Raw genomic sequence first — 15,103 nt, 5'->3', positions numbered from 1 at the left:
TTTTTTTTTTTTTTGTGGGGGGGCAGGGGGTTTGGCTCTCGCATATACCTCTCCACATGGAGGTTTGTTTTTTTTTTCTCACTCCTCCTTCTCCACCTCTTTCTATTTCGCATTCTCTGGGGGGTCTCCGGCATAAAACCGGGTTTATACTTATCCGATTTTTGTACGCCATCAAGCAGTGCTTCCAGCGTCATTATTGTGCCTGTATAGCCGCCCCTTGTTGGGTGGAGGCTCTCACAAAGTTCTGCTTCATCCTCTTGGTGCCGCGGCTTGCTTCCCCATCCGTGTGAAATTCATGCGGACGAACTTCTCCAGGGAGTACCTGGACGAACACGCGCACACACACCACATTGACCCTCATAATCCTCATCAATATCCGCATGCTTACCTCCAGCAGAAGCGCAGCCACAGCCATAGCCACCGCAGGCGCCATGTGGCGTCGTCGCGGTCACGCAGAGTCAACTCACACTCACTCGAGTCGTCGCGCAATAAATACGAAAGTAACTTTGGGGGGCCTACTTGCAGCCTTGAGCGTATAGACAGCCAGGATGTACTGCAGCAGAGGCCGCAGACGCCCGCTACCAGATCGGTGGAGTCACAGGAGGTCTCGCTCGACAGCTTCGGTTGCATTCCGTATGGACGCATCTATGTGTTCGAGGACCACGGTTCTGCGGATACCGATAGACCCATAATTCTGAACAACAACGCCGATCGCGAGGGCAAACCCGAAAAGGAAAAGGACGGTGGCGACGGAAACAGCAGAGGCAAAACCCCGCTGCCACCAGAGCTGGACGTGCCATGGCAACTCCGCGAGACCTTCAGCGACACCTCCTGCAGTTACTTTGACTTCCTAGGGACGAAGTACTTTTGGTTTCTTGTCCAGTTTTCTGCGCGAGTGACGCTGGTGGGAATGCTCATCCCTACACTGATCATCTCGATGCGTTTACCACACGCGTCGTTCTTCTCGGTGTACACACTGTCAGGCGTTATCACTGCCGCCGGTACCACGGTTGGGCAATCCGCGATGTTTCTGACACAGTTCCTTAGGGCAGGGTGCATTTGGTTGCCGATTGCCACGGCGTGTGAGGCAGCCGAACTACACCAACACCTTGTCGTGTGGCTAACAGTGTATTTTGTATTGATATTTCTCGTTGCCTGCCTCATCGCTGACCTGAAGCGGCGTATTACTCTGCTGCTTCTCAACATTGCCCTTGTGAAGCAGCTGGTCAGCGACACCACCTTGTTGACCCCATCAATGCTTCTGATGCAGTGGCTCGTTGGCGTATTATTCGCCCTCGCCGCAACGTTGGTGCCGTATCCGCTACTCGCGACAAGATCCGCGCGTGAATTGACACATCGCCTCTTCACCAACACCGCAACGGCGTTCCGTGGCCTGACGACGTGCTTCTGGTCGCGTTCAAACACGGAGCGTAGTATGGGGATGGTGCGTATTCGTCATCTTACACGCTCGCTCGATGCCTTGCTTAGTGACACGAGTGCATTGGAGGACTTCAGCTTCTATGAGTTTCTCTTCTTTGATAGTTTTGAGCGGCGGGAACTGCGTTTGGGAAAGGCTGAGCTTCTGCACAAATTGCGCCTCAATCTGCGATCCATGTCACGCGTGATTGACATCGTGCAGGACAACCCGCACATTATTGATGACTCGGAACGCTGCATTCAGTTTGGGACAAGTCTGTCGCGCCCAATGGAAGGTATTTCACGTGCGGTGGAGGAGTTGCTGGAGGGAATCGCCCGGGCGAAGGGTCGTGACGATGTGCTGGCGCTTGACGCACCCTTCGAGTCCTGTGGGCGCATGATTAAGAGGCTGCAGGAGGATTTTTCTGGCGCGAGTCGTGTGCTTTTCTACGAGAAGGTGTCGTCGGACGAGATGGAGGAGTTTGTGCCGTTTATGACGTTCTTTGTGTTCTCAGTGGTGAACTTCTGGTCCGCGCTCGACGAGTACAACCGAAACCTACGCTCAGAGCGCCCACCAACAATGCGCTCCTCGTTGAAGCGCGTGTGGCGGTGGATTACGAGCCCGTTGATTGAAGAAGCGCGTTTCCTGCGTCGACTGGTCTTTACACGCGGCGAGGAGGAGGTACGTGTTGTGATCGAGGCAGGGAAAGTGAGCGTGGCGATGTTGTTGGCGGTGTTGTTCTTTTACTATGTGCAGCCACAGGCGCTGGTGCTGTCGGGGCCAACCATCATTGCATTTGTTTCTGGTATGAACCCGGTGGAAGCGGTGCAAGCGGCGATGGCGCGGCTCATTGGCACGCTCCTCGGCTCCGTCATTGGATTCTTCGCCGCATCGCTCAGCCAAACACAGGCCGATCTCGCGGTGAGTCTCTGTGTCATCACGGCGTTTTCGACGTTCTTCCGTACGGGGCAGAAATACGGGATTATTTTCACAAATGCCAACTTTGTGGCGGTGACGAGCTTGTCGCTGGCGCAGCAACCGACTGCTGAAACGGTGATTAGCCGAATTCAGCAGAACTCCTTCGCCATCATGATTTACTGCTTGATCTGCATCACGGTGTTCCCAGTTAGTCCAGGGGCGTTTCTAATGCGCAAGCGCATTGATGTGCTGCAGTCCATTAGCCACGCCGTCGGCACAATGATGAACTTCTACGCTGAGCCTCCAGAGAGCGATGGGCAGCCGCGGCGGTCAACCCGATTTGGGTGGATTCGCTCCTCCGAAGACCTTGGCAGACCCCTCGACGGCCTGGGTGGAATCATGAACGCAACCGCTATGCAGCCACCGACGTTCATTACGGTGCCACAGCTGGACCCACGCCTGCGTGCCGTCTTCGAAGAGGTGGAGCACCTCAAAGGGGAGATGCTGGTGGCAGCCCGCATTATGCCCTTCGCGGCGGATGAGCGCGGCGTCGCACCAAGAGTGTACCCGCAGCGTGCCTGCGACTCGGTGCACATCGCCCTCTACCGCATTTTCTCCCTCCTCTACACCATCGCGTGCGGCTGGAAGCTAATGTGCGAGAAGGGCTACTTTACACCGGAGGTACGTCGTATTCTTCGCTATGTGCACCCCATCGCCAGTGATGTTCGCTTCAGCCTGCAGCGCTTCGTGAATATGCTTACCTTCTACGTTACACACCCGAGCTCATCGCTGGCGCCGGAGCTGATGAGGTGCCTGTTGCAGTTCCGCGTCCTTGTGGACGAGTTCTCCAGCAGGAAGCACCGCGCCATGATGGAGATCATCTCCGGCGTCGTCGCACGCCAGCGGGAGCTAGAGAGACAGCCACCTCCGGCGAGTGACGAAATGGACAACAACAAGAGCAATAACACTGCACCACCAGCTGCGCCCAGCTATCCTTTCAGTGCGGCTGACGTGGGCGCCGCACTCCACCTTGGGTCAGACGACCCGACGATGCAGGACTACGTCGCCAAGAGACTTCTCAACCAAACGCAGATATTCCCCCTAAGCCTCGCAGCGCCGGCGGGGAATGTGATGCCGGCGGCCCCCGGCGCGCAGAGGAAAAGTAGTCCCTACGGCGATGAGAATGACGAGGGACTTGTGGCGGCGCAGCGGCAAACAGAGGAACAGCAGCAAACAGAGGAACAACAGAAACCAGAGGAACAGCAGCAGAAGCAGCGAGAAGAGCAAAGCCAGCAGGAGGAGAATGCGCCACAGCCGATACGGCGCAGAACTTCCAGGGGCTCCATGCACGCCCCAAACTTCTCCACGGCGTCGGGCACGACATCCACCTCGCGTCAATCTCGAAGCTTCTCCTCTAACATGCCGTCGAATAGCTCCGTGCACTTCTCTGATAGTTTCACCACGCCAATCACTGTGCATGACGCGGAGGGGCTGCACGCGATCACGCTCGCGCTGGACATGATGGGGAAGGAGCTCAAGAACGCACTTCTTGCATTTGAAGAGATGGTGCAGGTAAAGGACCAATGAACGTCTCTTAGTGCCATTAAATTATTATACAACCAAATAAAAAGCAAAAACAAAAACGGGGGAATCGGGGAATAATGGCAATAGGTGTTATACGGAAGAAGCTTTCCATCCTGCTTATGTACAAAAGCACTGTAGAATATATGCATGTGGTTTTTTGAAGGCAGAGGAAAGAAACAAAAGGTGATGTGTGTTGATAAGAGTCTACACACCTGATGGAAGTACAAGAGTAACGGCTCTTAGTTGTGGTAGAAGTGGTTGAAGAATNATATATTATTTATATTAGTGTTTTCTCTCTTAATCTCTCTTTGTGTGTATGTGTGGCGGGCTTTACCTGCAAATAGTTGCATGTTTCTCTTAGCGGGTGGTTGTGTGTGTGTGTACTTCTCTGAAAGATTGAGTGGGTGAGAGTGAAGGAAGAAGGGAGAGACGACATGCCGCCGTTCAGTGGGAAGCAGAAGAAGAAGCAGCTGCAGGAGAAGCGGCAGCGGAAGAAGGAGCAGGAGGGCTCGCGCCGCGAGCATTCCATGGGTGACACCCACGATCACAGCGGGGAGGGCAGCGGACGTGGCAATGACGACGACAACAAGGATCATCATACAAAGGAAGAGTACAAATACGACGCTGACCGCCGCGGGGTCCGGAGCGTATTCCTCAAGGAGACCGCGGAGGAAATCGCGGCACGAAAGAAGCTCTCGTACGAGCCGCTGGCGTCGCGTCGCTTTATGGACGATGGCGGCATTCCGTTCGGCTCCTGGTTCGACATGCCGGGGCATACCGATGCGGCGCAGATGCCGTGCGCTGTCGAGATTCCGACGCGTGGCTGGACGCCCAACGACGAGGCAACCGCGGCGGCTGAAGAAACCAGTAACACTAACAGCCGTAGCAATAATAAGGACAACAACGACAGTGGGAGTGGTGGCAGCAGCAGCCGTGATGGCGAGGAGGCGCTCCCCGAGGACGCCGCCATTGAGGCCCGCGAGGCGGCACGGTTCGAGGCGTACCTGCGGGCGGTCGACAACTACCCGCTGCCACCGTCGCTGCGCGACCTGCGGGTCAGCTCATACGAGCGCAACCTCGACGTATGGCGGCAGCTCTGGCGCACAGTGGAGCAAAGCGATGTGGTGGTGATTGTGGCAGACATGCGCTACCCCATTGTGCACTTGCCGCTTTCGCTGCTGCAATACGTGGTGCGGGAGTGCCGCAAGCCGTGCGTCGTGGTTCTGAACAAAGCCGACCTCGTGCCACGCCACATCCTCGACCGGTGGATGGCGTTCCTGCCGCAGTACTTCGCCGCGACAGGCATCGTGGCGGCAAGTGACGCGGAAGCTGCTGCTGCTGCTGCAGATGGTGATGGCGGTGGAAGTGTGGTGCGTGAGATTCCGTTGCTGCCCTTCACGTCGTTGCCGGCGGCGGACACGGCGATTGGCGCAGAGGACGCCGGTAACGCCGCGCGGCGCCAAAAGAAAAAGACGCGGCGGACTAAGTTGTACGAGCAGCTGCGCACCGGAAAGCTGCAGGTAACGGCGGCCCCTAAAAAAGGCGGCAAGCGCGACGACAACAACGACGACTCCTCTGGTGCAGAGGACGACAAGAGCAGCAGCAGCAGTGGCGAGTTGGGGAGGAGAACTGAGGACGACACGTACGCCACGACGGACAACTTCAAAGGCATGCGGAAGGCGGAGCGGCAGCTGCAGCACGACAGGCGTGACCACAAGGAGCTGCAGATTGTCTCTGATATGATCTCCACGCTACTGCAGAAGTGTCGCGCGGTATGTGCTGAGCATCGTAATGGGAACGGCCAAAATAAAGCCAGCAGTTGGAAGGGCAATAGCAAGGATAAGGATCATGACGGGGAGGACGTCGTGCACATTGGCTTTGTGGGTCACCCGAACGTGGGCAAGTCAAGCCTGCTGAACTGCATCCGCGGTACAAAGGTGGTGTCCGTCTCCCCCACGCCCGGGCACACGAAACACCTGCAGACGATCCCGCTCCCGTCGGAGCGTGTTGTGCTCATCGACTCGCCGGGCCTCGCGTTCCCCGTCTTCGGCCTACCACACGCTCTGCAGGCGGTGATCGGCACGCATCAGATCGCCCAGACGCGTGACCCGCAGAGCGGCGTTGCCTTTCTCGCGTCGCACCTGCAGCTGGAGCGGCTCTATGGCTTGCGCAAGGAGGACGCCGCCGACGACGCGGCGGAGTGGTCGCCGTACGAGTTCTGCGAGAGCTACGCGCGGAAAAGGGGGTACTTTGTGAAGCACGGCAAAGGCGCGCTCGATGTGCACCGCGGTGCGATTGAGATGCTGCAGGAGGCGTACGAGGGGCGGCTCGTGCTGTTCCTCGCCCCGCCCGACCCCGCGTGGCTGCGTAGCGCCGCCTTCCGCGCAGAGCTGCGGCCGTTCCTGCTGCTGGAGGTGCGGCTGCCGCCGGCAGGGGACGACGCACCGACGGAGGCACAAGCCTGTGCGGGGTGCTCGTGACGGGTTCGTCCGTCTCTCTCTCTCTCTCTCCTTGTGAGTATGCGCTGCATTTCTTTAATAGCTCTTGGACCATTGATTCTTGTTGTTGTTTTTGTGTTTTGTTTTAATGGTCGCCGTGTGCGTGTGTCGAATCGGGCTCGAGCGTATTGCCCTCTTAATGTTACTTGCGTTGTTGCTGTCGCGCGAGAAGTGTGAACTGCACGGCGGTGTGGAAAACGTTCTTCCTTCCCTGCGCCCCCACCCCCACCCCTTCGTTCTCTCCATCTCACTCGGATACTCGCAGAGTTAACAGCAGGTGCGTGAAGGATAGCTTGGCAGCAGCAGCAGCAGCAGCGACAGACAGAGAGAATGGAGAAGTACGCGTTCGCGGATGACTACAAGAACCCTCGCGGCATTCCGCGGGTGGAGTACATCGCTGACATGCCCACGGTCGTGAAGAACGGCGGTGGCGCAGACACGCTCATCAGCAACCTCATCCTCGACTCCTCCAAGTACGAGCACATGGAGAAGCGCCTCGTCAGCAGCATCGCAAACCTCGATTACAAGATCCCCACCATCAAGAAGACGCTGCACGCGCTGAACTTCCTCAAGAAGCGGCTGCAGGAGGAACGCGGTGCGGTGCGGTCGTACTACTGTCTCACCGACGCCGTCTTTGGCGAGGCGGAGGTGGTGCCGCAGGAGACGGTGCACCTCTGGATGGGCGCGAAGGTGATGGTCGAGTACACATTCGACGAGGCGTCGCAGTTGCTGGAGCGGAACCTCGCCAACGCGGAGGCGAACCTCGCCAGCACGAAGGAGGACCTCGCGTGGGTGCAGGAGCAGCTGACGAACCTGCAGATTAACATCTCACGTGTCTACAACTATGACCTCAAGAGCAAGGGGAAGGACAGCGGCAGCAAGAAGAATGGCACAGAGGCGGGCACGGCGTAACGGAGGGGAAAAAAAAAAAGCGGAGGTGACAAACAACACAGCGAAAGACGTGTGTGCAAACAGAGCTCGAAGGGGGAGCAGGAGGGAGCGGAAGCGGAGGAAGGGCTGCACTTTAACAAACAAACAAAAAAAAAGATGACAAGGGAGGCGGAGAGACACTAATTTAGAGAGACAGGGGCACACACGCACACACACATATATATATATATATATATACATCTACATCTAATTCACAGAGAGAGAAAGTGTGTGTGTGTGTATGAAAGAGAGAGAGAGAGAATGAAGGAACAACTGAACTCTTGGCTGTGCTCTGTCTTTACTTTTAAACACACCCCAAAGAGTTTGAGAGGCGCTGGCCCGCTTGTTGCGCATGTGTGTCCTGTGTGCCATGTCGGCCCACCAATGTCTTGTTTCCCTTCTTTGCTCTCGTTCGAGTCTCTTGTTGTGGGACGCGGCGCACGCATATAAAATATATAACAGAAGAGATATGCATCGGTGTGTGGGTTGCAGCGCCGCGGTGTTCCTGAAAGTAGCGGGCGCCCACATCGCATTGGCCCGACGATGCTGTAGTAACGAAACCTCACCACCGCAGAACGATCCACGTACGCTCTTGCAGCAGCTCCAGCGGCCCTCCGCCCAGGCGGTGGCAGGGGACGCGGTGGACGGAGTGTCGCGGCGTCACCCTGCTCCCTCGCTGCTGCAGATCACCGCGTGCTGCGAGCAAATGTGCCAGCCCGAGGCGATACACACGTGGTCCGCCGAAGAGTGGTCGGAGGCCGTGCAGCTGCTCCTGCACGCCATGGCAAGGGCGAAGCAGGGTCTTGATGATAGTGCGATGCCGGAGGGGGAGACGGTGGAGAAAGGTGCGCCGTGGGCCTCGGCGATGCGCTTATTTCTTCGCGAACCACCCCAACAGGGCACATTTCACAGAGAGAAACTGTACGCGCAGCAATTGGCCGCGTGTGAGGGGCTGCTGCGGTGCTGCACTCGTCACGGCGCCCCAGTGGATGTGGGCCGTGCCGTGTACAAGACGCTACGGACCTCAACAGCAGTAGAAGCACAAGAAGAAACAGGTAAAGGGCTTGGAGGCTGGCACGTGCTGTACGTGCGATTTCTCATGACAGAAGCTGCAACTACAGCAAGCGCTGGTGATAAGGAGTCGGCTCGTGCGCTTCAGAAGGAAGCGCTGCGAGTGCTGCTCCTAGACGCTGCAGAGGACGGTGTGACGCTGTTACCTGCTGGTTTATTGTTGTCACTCGAGGTGCTGCGCTGCATGGTCACGGATGAGACAGCGGCGCCATCGTCAGAGGAGCCCTCCCACAACGCTACAGCCGAGGAAATGCTCTGGTCTGAGCTACGGTGTGGCTCAAATGTTGTGACAGTCGCCCGTGATGTGTGCTGCCGTGTGCTGCGCCACCCGCACGCATCCCGCGCACAGAAGCAGGAGGCCTTCTGCCGATTCGTTGCGGTTGGCATGCAGCTGACAGCGGAACAGCAGTTGGGCCCGTTCGCGTGTGCTGGCAACTGCGACACAGCTCCGCCCACCACGCACATGAAGGTGTCGTCAAAGGAGTACGTGCAGCTGCTCAATGCTGTCAGTGATCTCTTGGATGTTGCTTCTGCCGAACACGAAACGGTCGTGCGGCTACTGGCGGAGCCATGTGTTGGGCATCACCGCCACGCGAAGGCCGCACCGTTGGTTTATGTGTGGTTTTTAGGTCACATTTTGCGTGCGCTGGCGTCGTTCAAGCACCAGGCGGCGGCAGCGGCAGTAGTACGCGTGCAGGAGCGCAAAGAGGCATTATTGGCGTGGGAGCAGTGCACGCAAGCTGCGTTGTGGTGCCTGCAGCGGGTTCTGCTGCAGATGCCAGCCGGTTCGCGCAGCCCTTCGACGCAGCAACAGCAACAGCGGCGCCTGCAATGGGCAAGGCAAGAGGCGTTCTCTCTGTTGTTTCAGGCTGTTCTCGACGGTGTGTTCTGTAGCAACATCTCCACCACCGCGACTGCTCCTATCGCTCTGCATAGGCCACGCGCCGATGTGATGGCAACGCTCACGCAGTTGTACGGCGAGCGTGACTGGCGCGGGCCCTCTGTCTGTCTCTTCATTGAGTGTCTACACACGTGGCGCCTGCATGATGTCCTGCGGCATGTCTTCTGCACGGTATACCGAAGAGAGGAGTGGCGTTGGCGCAGCCTAAATAACGGCAGTGGTGATGGTGGTGCAGCGGACGCTGTAACTGCGCCGCGTGTTTGGCGCTCGTCGCTGCGCCTGTCGACGTGTCAGTTGGTGGTGCAGTCGGCGTGTGCCCACGACGACCCCGCAACAGCAGCGCTCGCCGTGAAACACATGCTGCGCTGTCTTCTCGCCGCCCGGTCCGCCACGGACGCGACGGATGAAGAGGAAAGCGCAGGGGGCGAGAGGGCTGTCGTAGAGGGACGGAGTGTGGCGGAGTGGACGCGCATCATTCACGACGGCATCATCCCGCGTGTGGATGAGGTTTTCCACCGCACAGGCATCGACACCACGGAGCAATGGTTGGGGTCCATCAGCGGCGGGAGTCCTGCTACTGTGGCAGCTGTTGCTGCTAGTAGTAGCGGTGAGGCTGGGGGTGGAGGTCGGGGGTGATGGTGTGGGGTGAGTTACTCTGAGAAGAGGGTCTTTGGGGTGTTGAAAATGGGAATATGCACGTGAGGTGGGACCTACATGTGTTGTTGCTATTTTTTTTTTCTTCTTATCTAAACGTACACATATAAATTATCTTGCGGCATAAGAGTGAAAGGAGCACAAAAATAAACGAGTTTCACGGTTCGTGTTTCTGAATAACCGAAACGAATGGACGTGTGGCGCTGTGCTACGTGCAGCAAGTTGAAGCCCCTCTCGGGCGATCACCTCAATGGGAAGAAGACAGTGCGATCTGATTGCTGGCCCTGTGGCAAGAAGTGCACGTTTATGCGGGAGTCTGCGGCAGCAACGCGAAGTGCAGCCCCGGTGGTTACGGCGCCCTTCTTGTTCAACCCGGCGATGAAGGTGTCTTCTGGCAAACCAGCTGCAGGAACGGCACAGGCGGTAGCGATATCGAATCCTTTCCTCACTGGTGCGGCAGCGTTGGGCACTTCCGCGGTGGGTAGCCAGCAGGCATGCAATAAGCCTCCCAGTGGCCCGTTTGCTTCTGCACAGCTACAATTCGGCGCGGCGATGCGGGCGACGCCCTCTGACAAGACTGCAGCAGAAGCGCCGCTGTTGAACCCTTTCGCTGAGATGTCCGTTTCTCCTGGTAAAGGACCGTTCGCCAGCACCACCCACACACAAACGAACATAACAGCCAGCAGCAGTAACCCATTCGCCGCGGTAGCACTGCCAGTGCCGCGGGTGAATGAGACGCTCTCTTGTGGTAGCGCCCCCTCCTCGTCGGACGGCACGTCGCCTATTATCATGCAATCCGCCTCCGACAGATCCAGACAGTCTCCGCCGTTCACCTTCACGGTGTCACCGAGCGCCGTGGTACCATCAAACATCAGCTATAACGCCCCGACGGTGAGAGGCGACAGTGGCGCTGAACCGGAGTGGATTTGCTCGGTGTGTTACAAGCGCAAGGACCTCCACGGCGATCATCTGAGAGGGAAGACGACGGTGCGCTCAGACTGCTGGCCGTGCGCTAAGAAGCGCACATTCATCCTTTCCACCAGTGAACTACGTGCAACCTCCAAGGATGCACCGCAGAAGCACCAGCAGCTGCTGCCGCCCCGCTCGACGACAACGACGACGACGACGACCCAGACACCAGTGCGGGAGTTGGTATCGGCCGACCTTGTTGTTTCGCCTGGCGTCAGTCTCGTGTCTTCCGCTAGCGTGATGTGGCGTGATCCTGTGATTCCGTCGAGCGACACTGTTATGAACATGTTTGTCGCCCACGCCGCATCACAGCAGCAGCAGCAGCAGCGGGAGAAGTCCTCCCCGATGGCTGTTGCTCCGGATTCGAGCGAGCACAACTCCGCCGACACCGCTGCTGCGCCGCTGCTCACCTTCACCTTTGAGGGTGAGGTGCTGCGCGGATACAGGCAGCAGCTTGTAGATGGAATACGCACCCGCACGGTGTGGTACAACCGCACGTTGTATGTGTTGGCGCCGGAGAACAGCCATGGGGAGAGCGGCAGCGTGGCGGCGGCCCCGCAGCTTGGCGCTGCGGCAGTGGTCTTCCTCGCAGTGGAGCACAAACTTGCGCTCTCACCGTTTCGCCGCATGCGCCGTCTCTTCTGTCCAGATGAGTTTTCCTTTGCAGCGGCTTGTGCATACGCGAACACCTTTCTGGCGGGGCACCACACGAGTCCGCACCAGTCCTCCTTTGTGGTGTATGGACCACGTGTTGACCACACAGCCCCGACGACGCAATGGGGCTCTATCATTGAGAACTGCGCCCACGCGCGACAGCTGGTCGTGAGTGGGGAGCAGCGGGTGGAAGGGGCGCAGAGCATCTTCCGCAGTACTGGATGGCTCACGCTTCCACTGTACGCAACAGCTGAGGCCATTCGTCTGATGGAAGCGCAGCAGCAGCAGCAGGGCGCGGATGCAGAATTTTGGGGAGCCGACGTGGTACTGGTGACGGCAACAATGAAACTGGAGGAGTTGCCGCAGGCGGCTGCCCTGGCTCTCCCAGTGAAACCGTTTCTATAATGAAACACGGCACAACAATAGTGAAAACTGGTCAGAGTGCTGCCGTGCAACGTCTAACAAAGAAAACAAAAATTTGGTGTTTTTTTTTTTTGTGTATGTGTGTGTGTGTGTCTGTTGAAGAGTGTTTTTTTAGTAACAGGCAAACTTACTGTTGTAGCGGTGGTGGTGGCAGCAGCAGCAGCAGCAGCACTCTGAAAGACGCCTCACCGCAGGGGGGTGTTCTTTCCCTCCTCCTCTGTTTCATTCTGGCTGTGTGTTATTTATGTAAGTTGTCTTTCTGCTCCGATCTCTCACTCACTCAAACATCTACACGGCATCTTCGTTCGTATAGGGTGCCCAGAAAGGAATCGATTATTTCTTGTGTCCCTTGCTCTAGCGCGAAGGCTGGAGACTTCAAATGGGGGCAGGTAGTAGTGCAGCGGGTGGGAACCGCGGCGCCGATGCTGTGAAGGCGCTGCCGGCCGGGCCGCGCAAGCTGCGGGTGGTGAGCCACACGAAGAAGGCGCTGCCCGCTTCGTTCGGTAGCGTTGTGGTGCCGTCGCTGATCCCTGCCGTGCTGCCGCCCCCGCCGGTGGAAAATTCGGGGTCTTACGCGTGGTTCGTAGAGGACCTCGACCACCCCGGTGAGTGGGAAGCGTACGATAGGGACGCCTGCTGCCGCCTCGACGCGGCGCTGCAGAGCGGTAAGGATGAGTGCTTCGTCGTGGTGAAGAAGCGCGCGTGCACGGTAGACCTGAACGCAATGCAGCAGCGCGGCACCGGCGGTATGGCCCGACCGCGGAGCGTAAAGCGGGTGGCGGTGGAGGCAGACGGCGTGGTGATGCGGGAGAAGCGCTACGTCCCGGTGGACCCCTTCACCGACGAGGTGATTGGCTCGGCGTTAGGCGACGATGGGGCGAAGAGAGACGTTGGTGGTGAGAGTCGCGACGGCGGCAGGCGAGTCGACGGGCCGATGTTCCCACGGCTGCTGCGCTCCGTCACGGCACACGCGCAACCGCCGTACGTGGTGTCATTTGCCCCCGACGGCAGTACGTTGCTGACGGGCTCGCGGAGTGAGCTGCTCCACTGGGACGTGAAGAGGGCGCAGGTCGTAACAGACTTCTCTGTGCACAGTGGTTTGGTGCTGACGGCGACGTACTCGCCCAACGGCAGCCGCGTTGTGTACGGCGGCGATGACAGCAACATTAGGCTGTATGATACCACCGCGCCTGACATGCGGGCAGAGTTCACAGGGCACGCACGCAAGGTGTATGGCGTCGCCTTTCTTGCGTGTGAGGGGCGTTTCGCGTCGATCTCGATGGACCGGACGCTGCGCTGCTGGGACGTGGAGACAAGTGACTGTGTCTGCACGTCGGAATGCCACATTGCGCCCGTCTTCGCGCTGGAGGCGTCGCGGCAGAGCGACTGGCTCGTCATCACGGCGGGCGACGATAACACCGCCTGCATGCATGACCTGCGCCTTGCCAGTGGCGCCACCGTGACGGCGCGTTTTCTCGGCCACACCAACACGATCTGGTCATGCTCTCTCCGCGGGGACGAGACACAATTCGTGACGGCCGGTATCGACACAGCTCTGCTCGTGTGGGACGTGCGGCGCCCAACGGAGCCGCTGCTGAAGGTTTTCCATCACTTGAAGCCAGTGCACTGTGTGCAGTACATGCCGTACAACCGCGGCATCTTGTCATGTGCACGAGACTCGTCGATGCGTCTCACCGATGCGTTGAGCGGTGGACCGGTGTGGCGTGCGAATGCGCATGTGGGAAATGTGTTCCGGGTGTGCTACCACGCAGGGGCGGGCATGATCGTGACGAGCGGCGCCGACAAGAACGTCAATCTCTGGCAGTACAGCAATGGCGACATGTGGTAAAGTGTGCCCCTGTTGTTTGGGCACATACAGGTATATTCGGCTCCCGCGCGCGCTCATGTATGTGTCAACACCGTCACTCTGTATGTGCTGAGAGAAATAGAGGGTGTCTATCTGTCTTTCTACCTATCTATCTATGTGTGTGTGTGTGTGTATGTCGGTGTGTGGAAGAAGCGTACAGGCCCTGTAACCCACGCGCGCACATGTCTAGCGTGAGGCAAGTGAGGCAGCGACGGCTAATGGAGGAGAAATATTCATTATATCTATATATATATCTATATATATATATATATGTCTGTATACAGATATAGATATATGTTAGATAGCTATATGCCCGAATTGGCGTCTGGGGTCTTGGTCTACGCGGCGTGGTGGATGGTCGCGCATTCGTCTATGCAGGAGAGTTGTGACAATGCATTCCAAAGATGTCATTTTTCACTGTGGCTGGGGGGGAAGGTGCAATGATGTGTGTATAGCGTTTCTCTCTCTTTCTTTCTATGGGTGGGTGTGTATGGGTGGGTGGGTGCTTGATCGCTGCGTTCTTGATTCAATCATTTTTCTTCTGTTTTTTTTTTTGTGTTGCACGCACAGAGAGATGGAACTGAAGGGACACACACACACACATACATGCATACATTACATACGTGTATGCGGAACACCCTCATTGGTTAACACGTATCTTTTTCTTTTTGGATTCATTCTTGTGTGTATGTGTGTGTTTCTTATTCTTCACTCCTGCTGCATATAGATGTTCATCTGTGCCTCTTGGCACGCAGTATGTACAATGTGCATCCGTAATGCAAGTCCCTCCGTCCCTGTGTCGTGTTGTTTTACTCGCTTCAATGCTGTTTCTTCACTGCTGTTTTCCCTGTATATATATATATATATATATATNGAGAGAGAGAGAGAGTGTGTGTGTGTGTGTGTGTGTGAGATGGGTATCTGAAAGGGGGAGGAGATCGGGGAGGAGGAGAATGACGTAGTGGCGCTTGGGTGTGCATAATTCATACATACATACATATACATACATATACATATATATATATATATGAATATGTCTGTATGTGTGTGTATTGCGAGGAATCGTGAAACTCCGAATGCGACTGGTCATAAACGTCACAAAATGGATAGGAGAAATAATAATAGTCATATAGGGGGCGGGAATGGGGAGGTGGGAGCGAGAAAACATCCAAAGTGCCTTCCGCAGCAAATCCGCCCTCCTGTTTTTTTTTTTTTTT

General features: G+C 57.1%; 6 protein-coding genes across 6 annotated transcripts; all 6 read left to right on the top strand.

Annotated features, from left to right (window-relative positions):
- Positions 1–295: 295 nt before the first annotated feature.
- Positions 296–3,922, top strand: DQ04_03411050 (hypothetical protein; the record flags this gene model as incomplete). Its single annotated transcript, XM_009312807.1, has 1 exon — positions 296–3,922. One exon carries the CDS (start codon positions 296–298, stop codon positions 3,920–3,922), a length of 3,627 nt encoding a protein of 1,208 aa, XP_009311082.1.
- A 431-nt stretch (positions 3,923–4,353) lies between these two features.
- DQ04_03411040 (GTP-binding protein) lies at positions 4,354–6,399 on the top strand (the record flags this gene model as incomplete). Its single annotated transcript, XM_009312806.1, has 1 exon — positions 4,354–6,399. One exon carries the CDS (start codon positions 4,354–4,356, stop codon positions 6,397–6,399), a length of 2,046 nt encoding a protein of 681 aa, XP_009311081.1.
- A 348-nt stretch (positions 6,400–6,747) lies between these two features.
- Positions 6,748–7,329, top strand: DQ04_03411030 (prefoldin; the record flags this gene model as incomplete). The annotated part of the gene is made up of 1 exon (XM_009312805.1): positions 6,748–7,329. The coding sequence occupies one exon, from the start codon at positions 6,748–6,750 to the stop codon at positions 7,327–7,329; it is 582 nt and encodes a 193-aa protein (XP_009311080.1).
- Positions 7,330–7,816: 487 nt separating this feature from the next.
- On the top strand, positions 7,817–9,955 carry DQ04_03411020 (hypothetical protein; the record flags this gene model as incomplete). Its single annotated transcript, XM_009312804.1, has 1 exon — positions 7,817–9,955. The coding sequence occupies one exon, from the start codon at positions 7,817–7,819 to the stop codon at positions 9,953–9,955; it is 2,139 nt and encodes a 712-aa protein (XP_009311079.1).
- A 207-nt stretch (positions 9,956–10,162) lies between these two features.
- DQ04_03411010 (hypothetical protein) lies at positions 10,163–12,001 on the top strand (the record flags this gene model as incomplete). The annotated part of the gene is made up of 1 exon (XM_009312803.1): positions 10,163–12,001. One exon carries the CDS (start codon positions 10,163–10,165, stop codon positions 11,999–12,001), a length of 1,839 nt encoding a protein of 612 aa, XP_009311078.1.
- Positions 12,002–12,398: 397 nt separating this feature from the next.
- DQ04_03411000 (hypothetical protein) lies at positions 12,399–13,868 on the top strand (the record flags this gene model as incomplete). The annotated part of the gene is made up of 1 exon (XM_009312802.1): positions 12,399–13,868. One exon carries the CDS (start codon positions 12,399–12,401, stop codon positions 13,866–13,868), a length of 1,470 nt encoding a protein of 489 aa, XP_009311077.1.
- Positions 13,869–15,103: the final 1,235 nt, after the last annotated feature.

The sequence above is a fragment of the Trypanosoma grayi genome (genome assembly GCF_000691245.1).
Source record: "Trypanosoma grayi strain ANR4 Tgr_341_V1, whole genome shotgun sequence".
Taxonomy (NCBI): Eukaryota; Euglenozoa; class Kinetoplastea; order Trypanosomatida; family Trypanosomatidae; genus Trypanosoma; species Trypanosoma grayi.
This window is presented reverse-complemented; position numbering and strand designations above follow the sequence as displayed.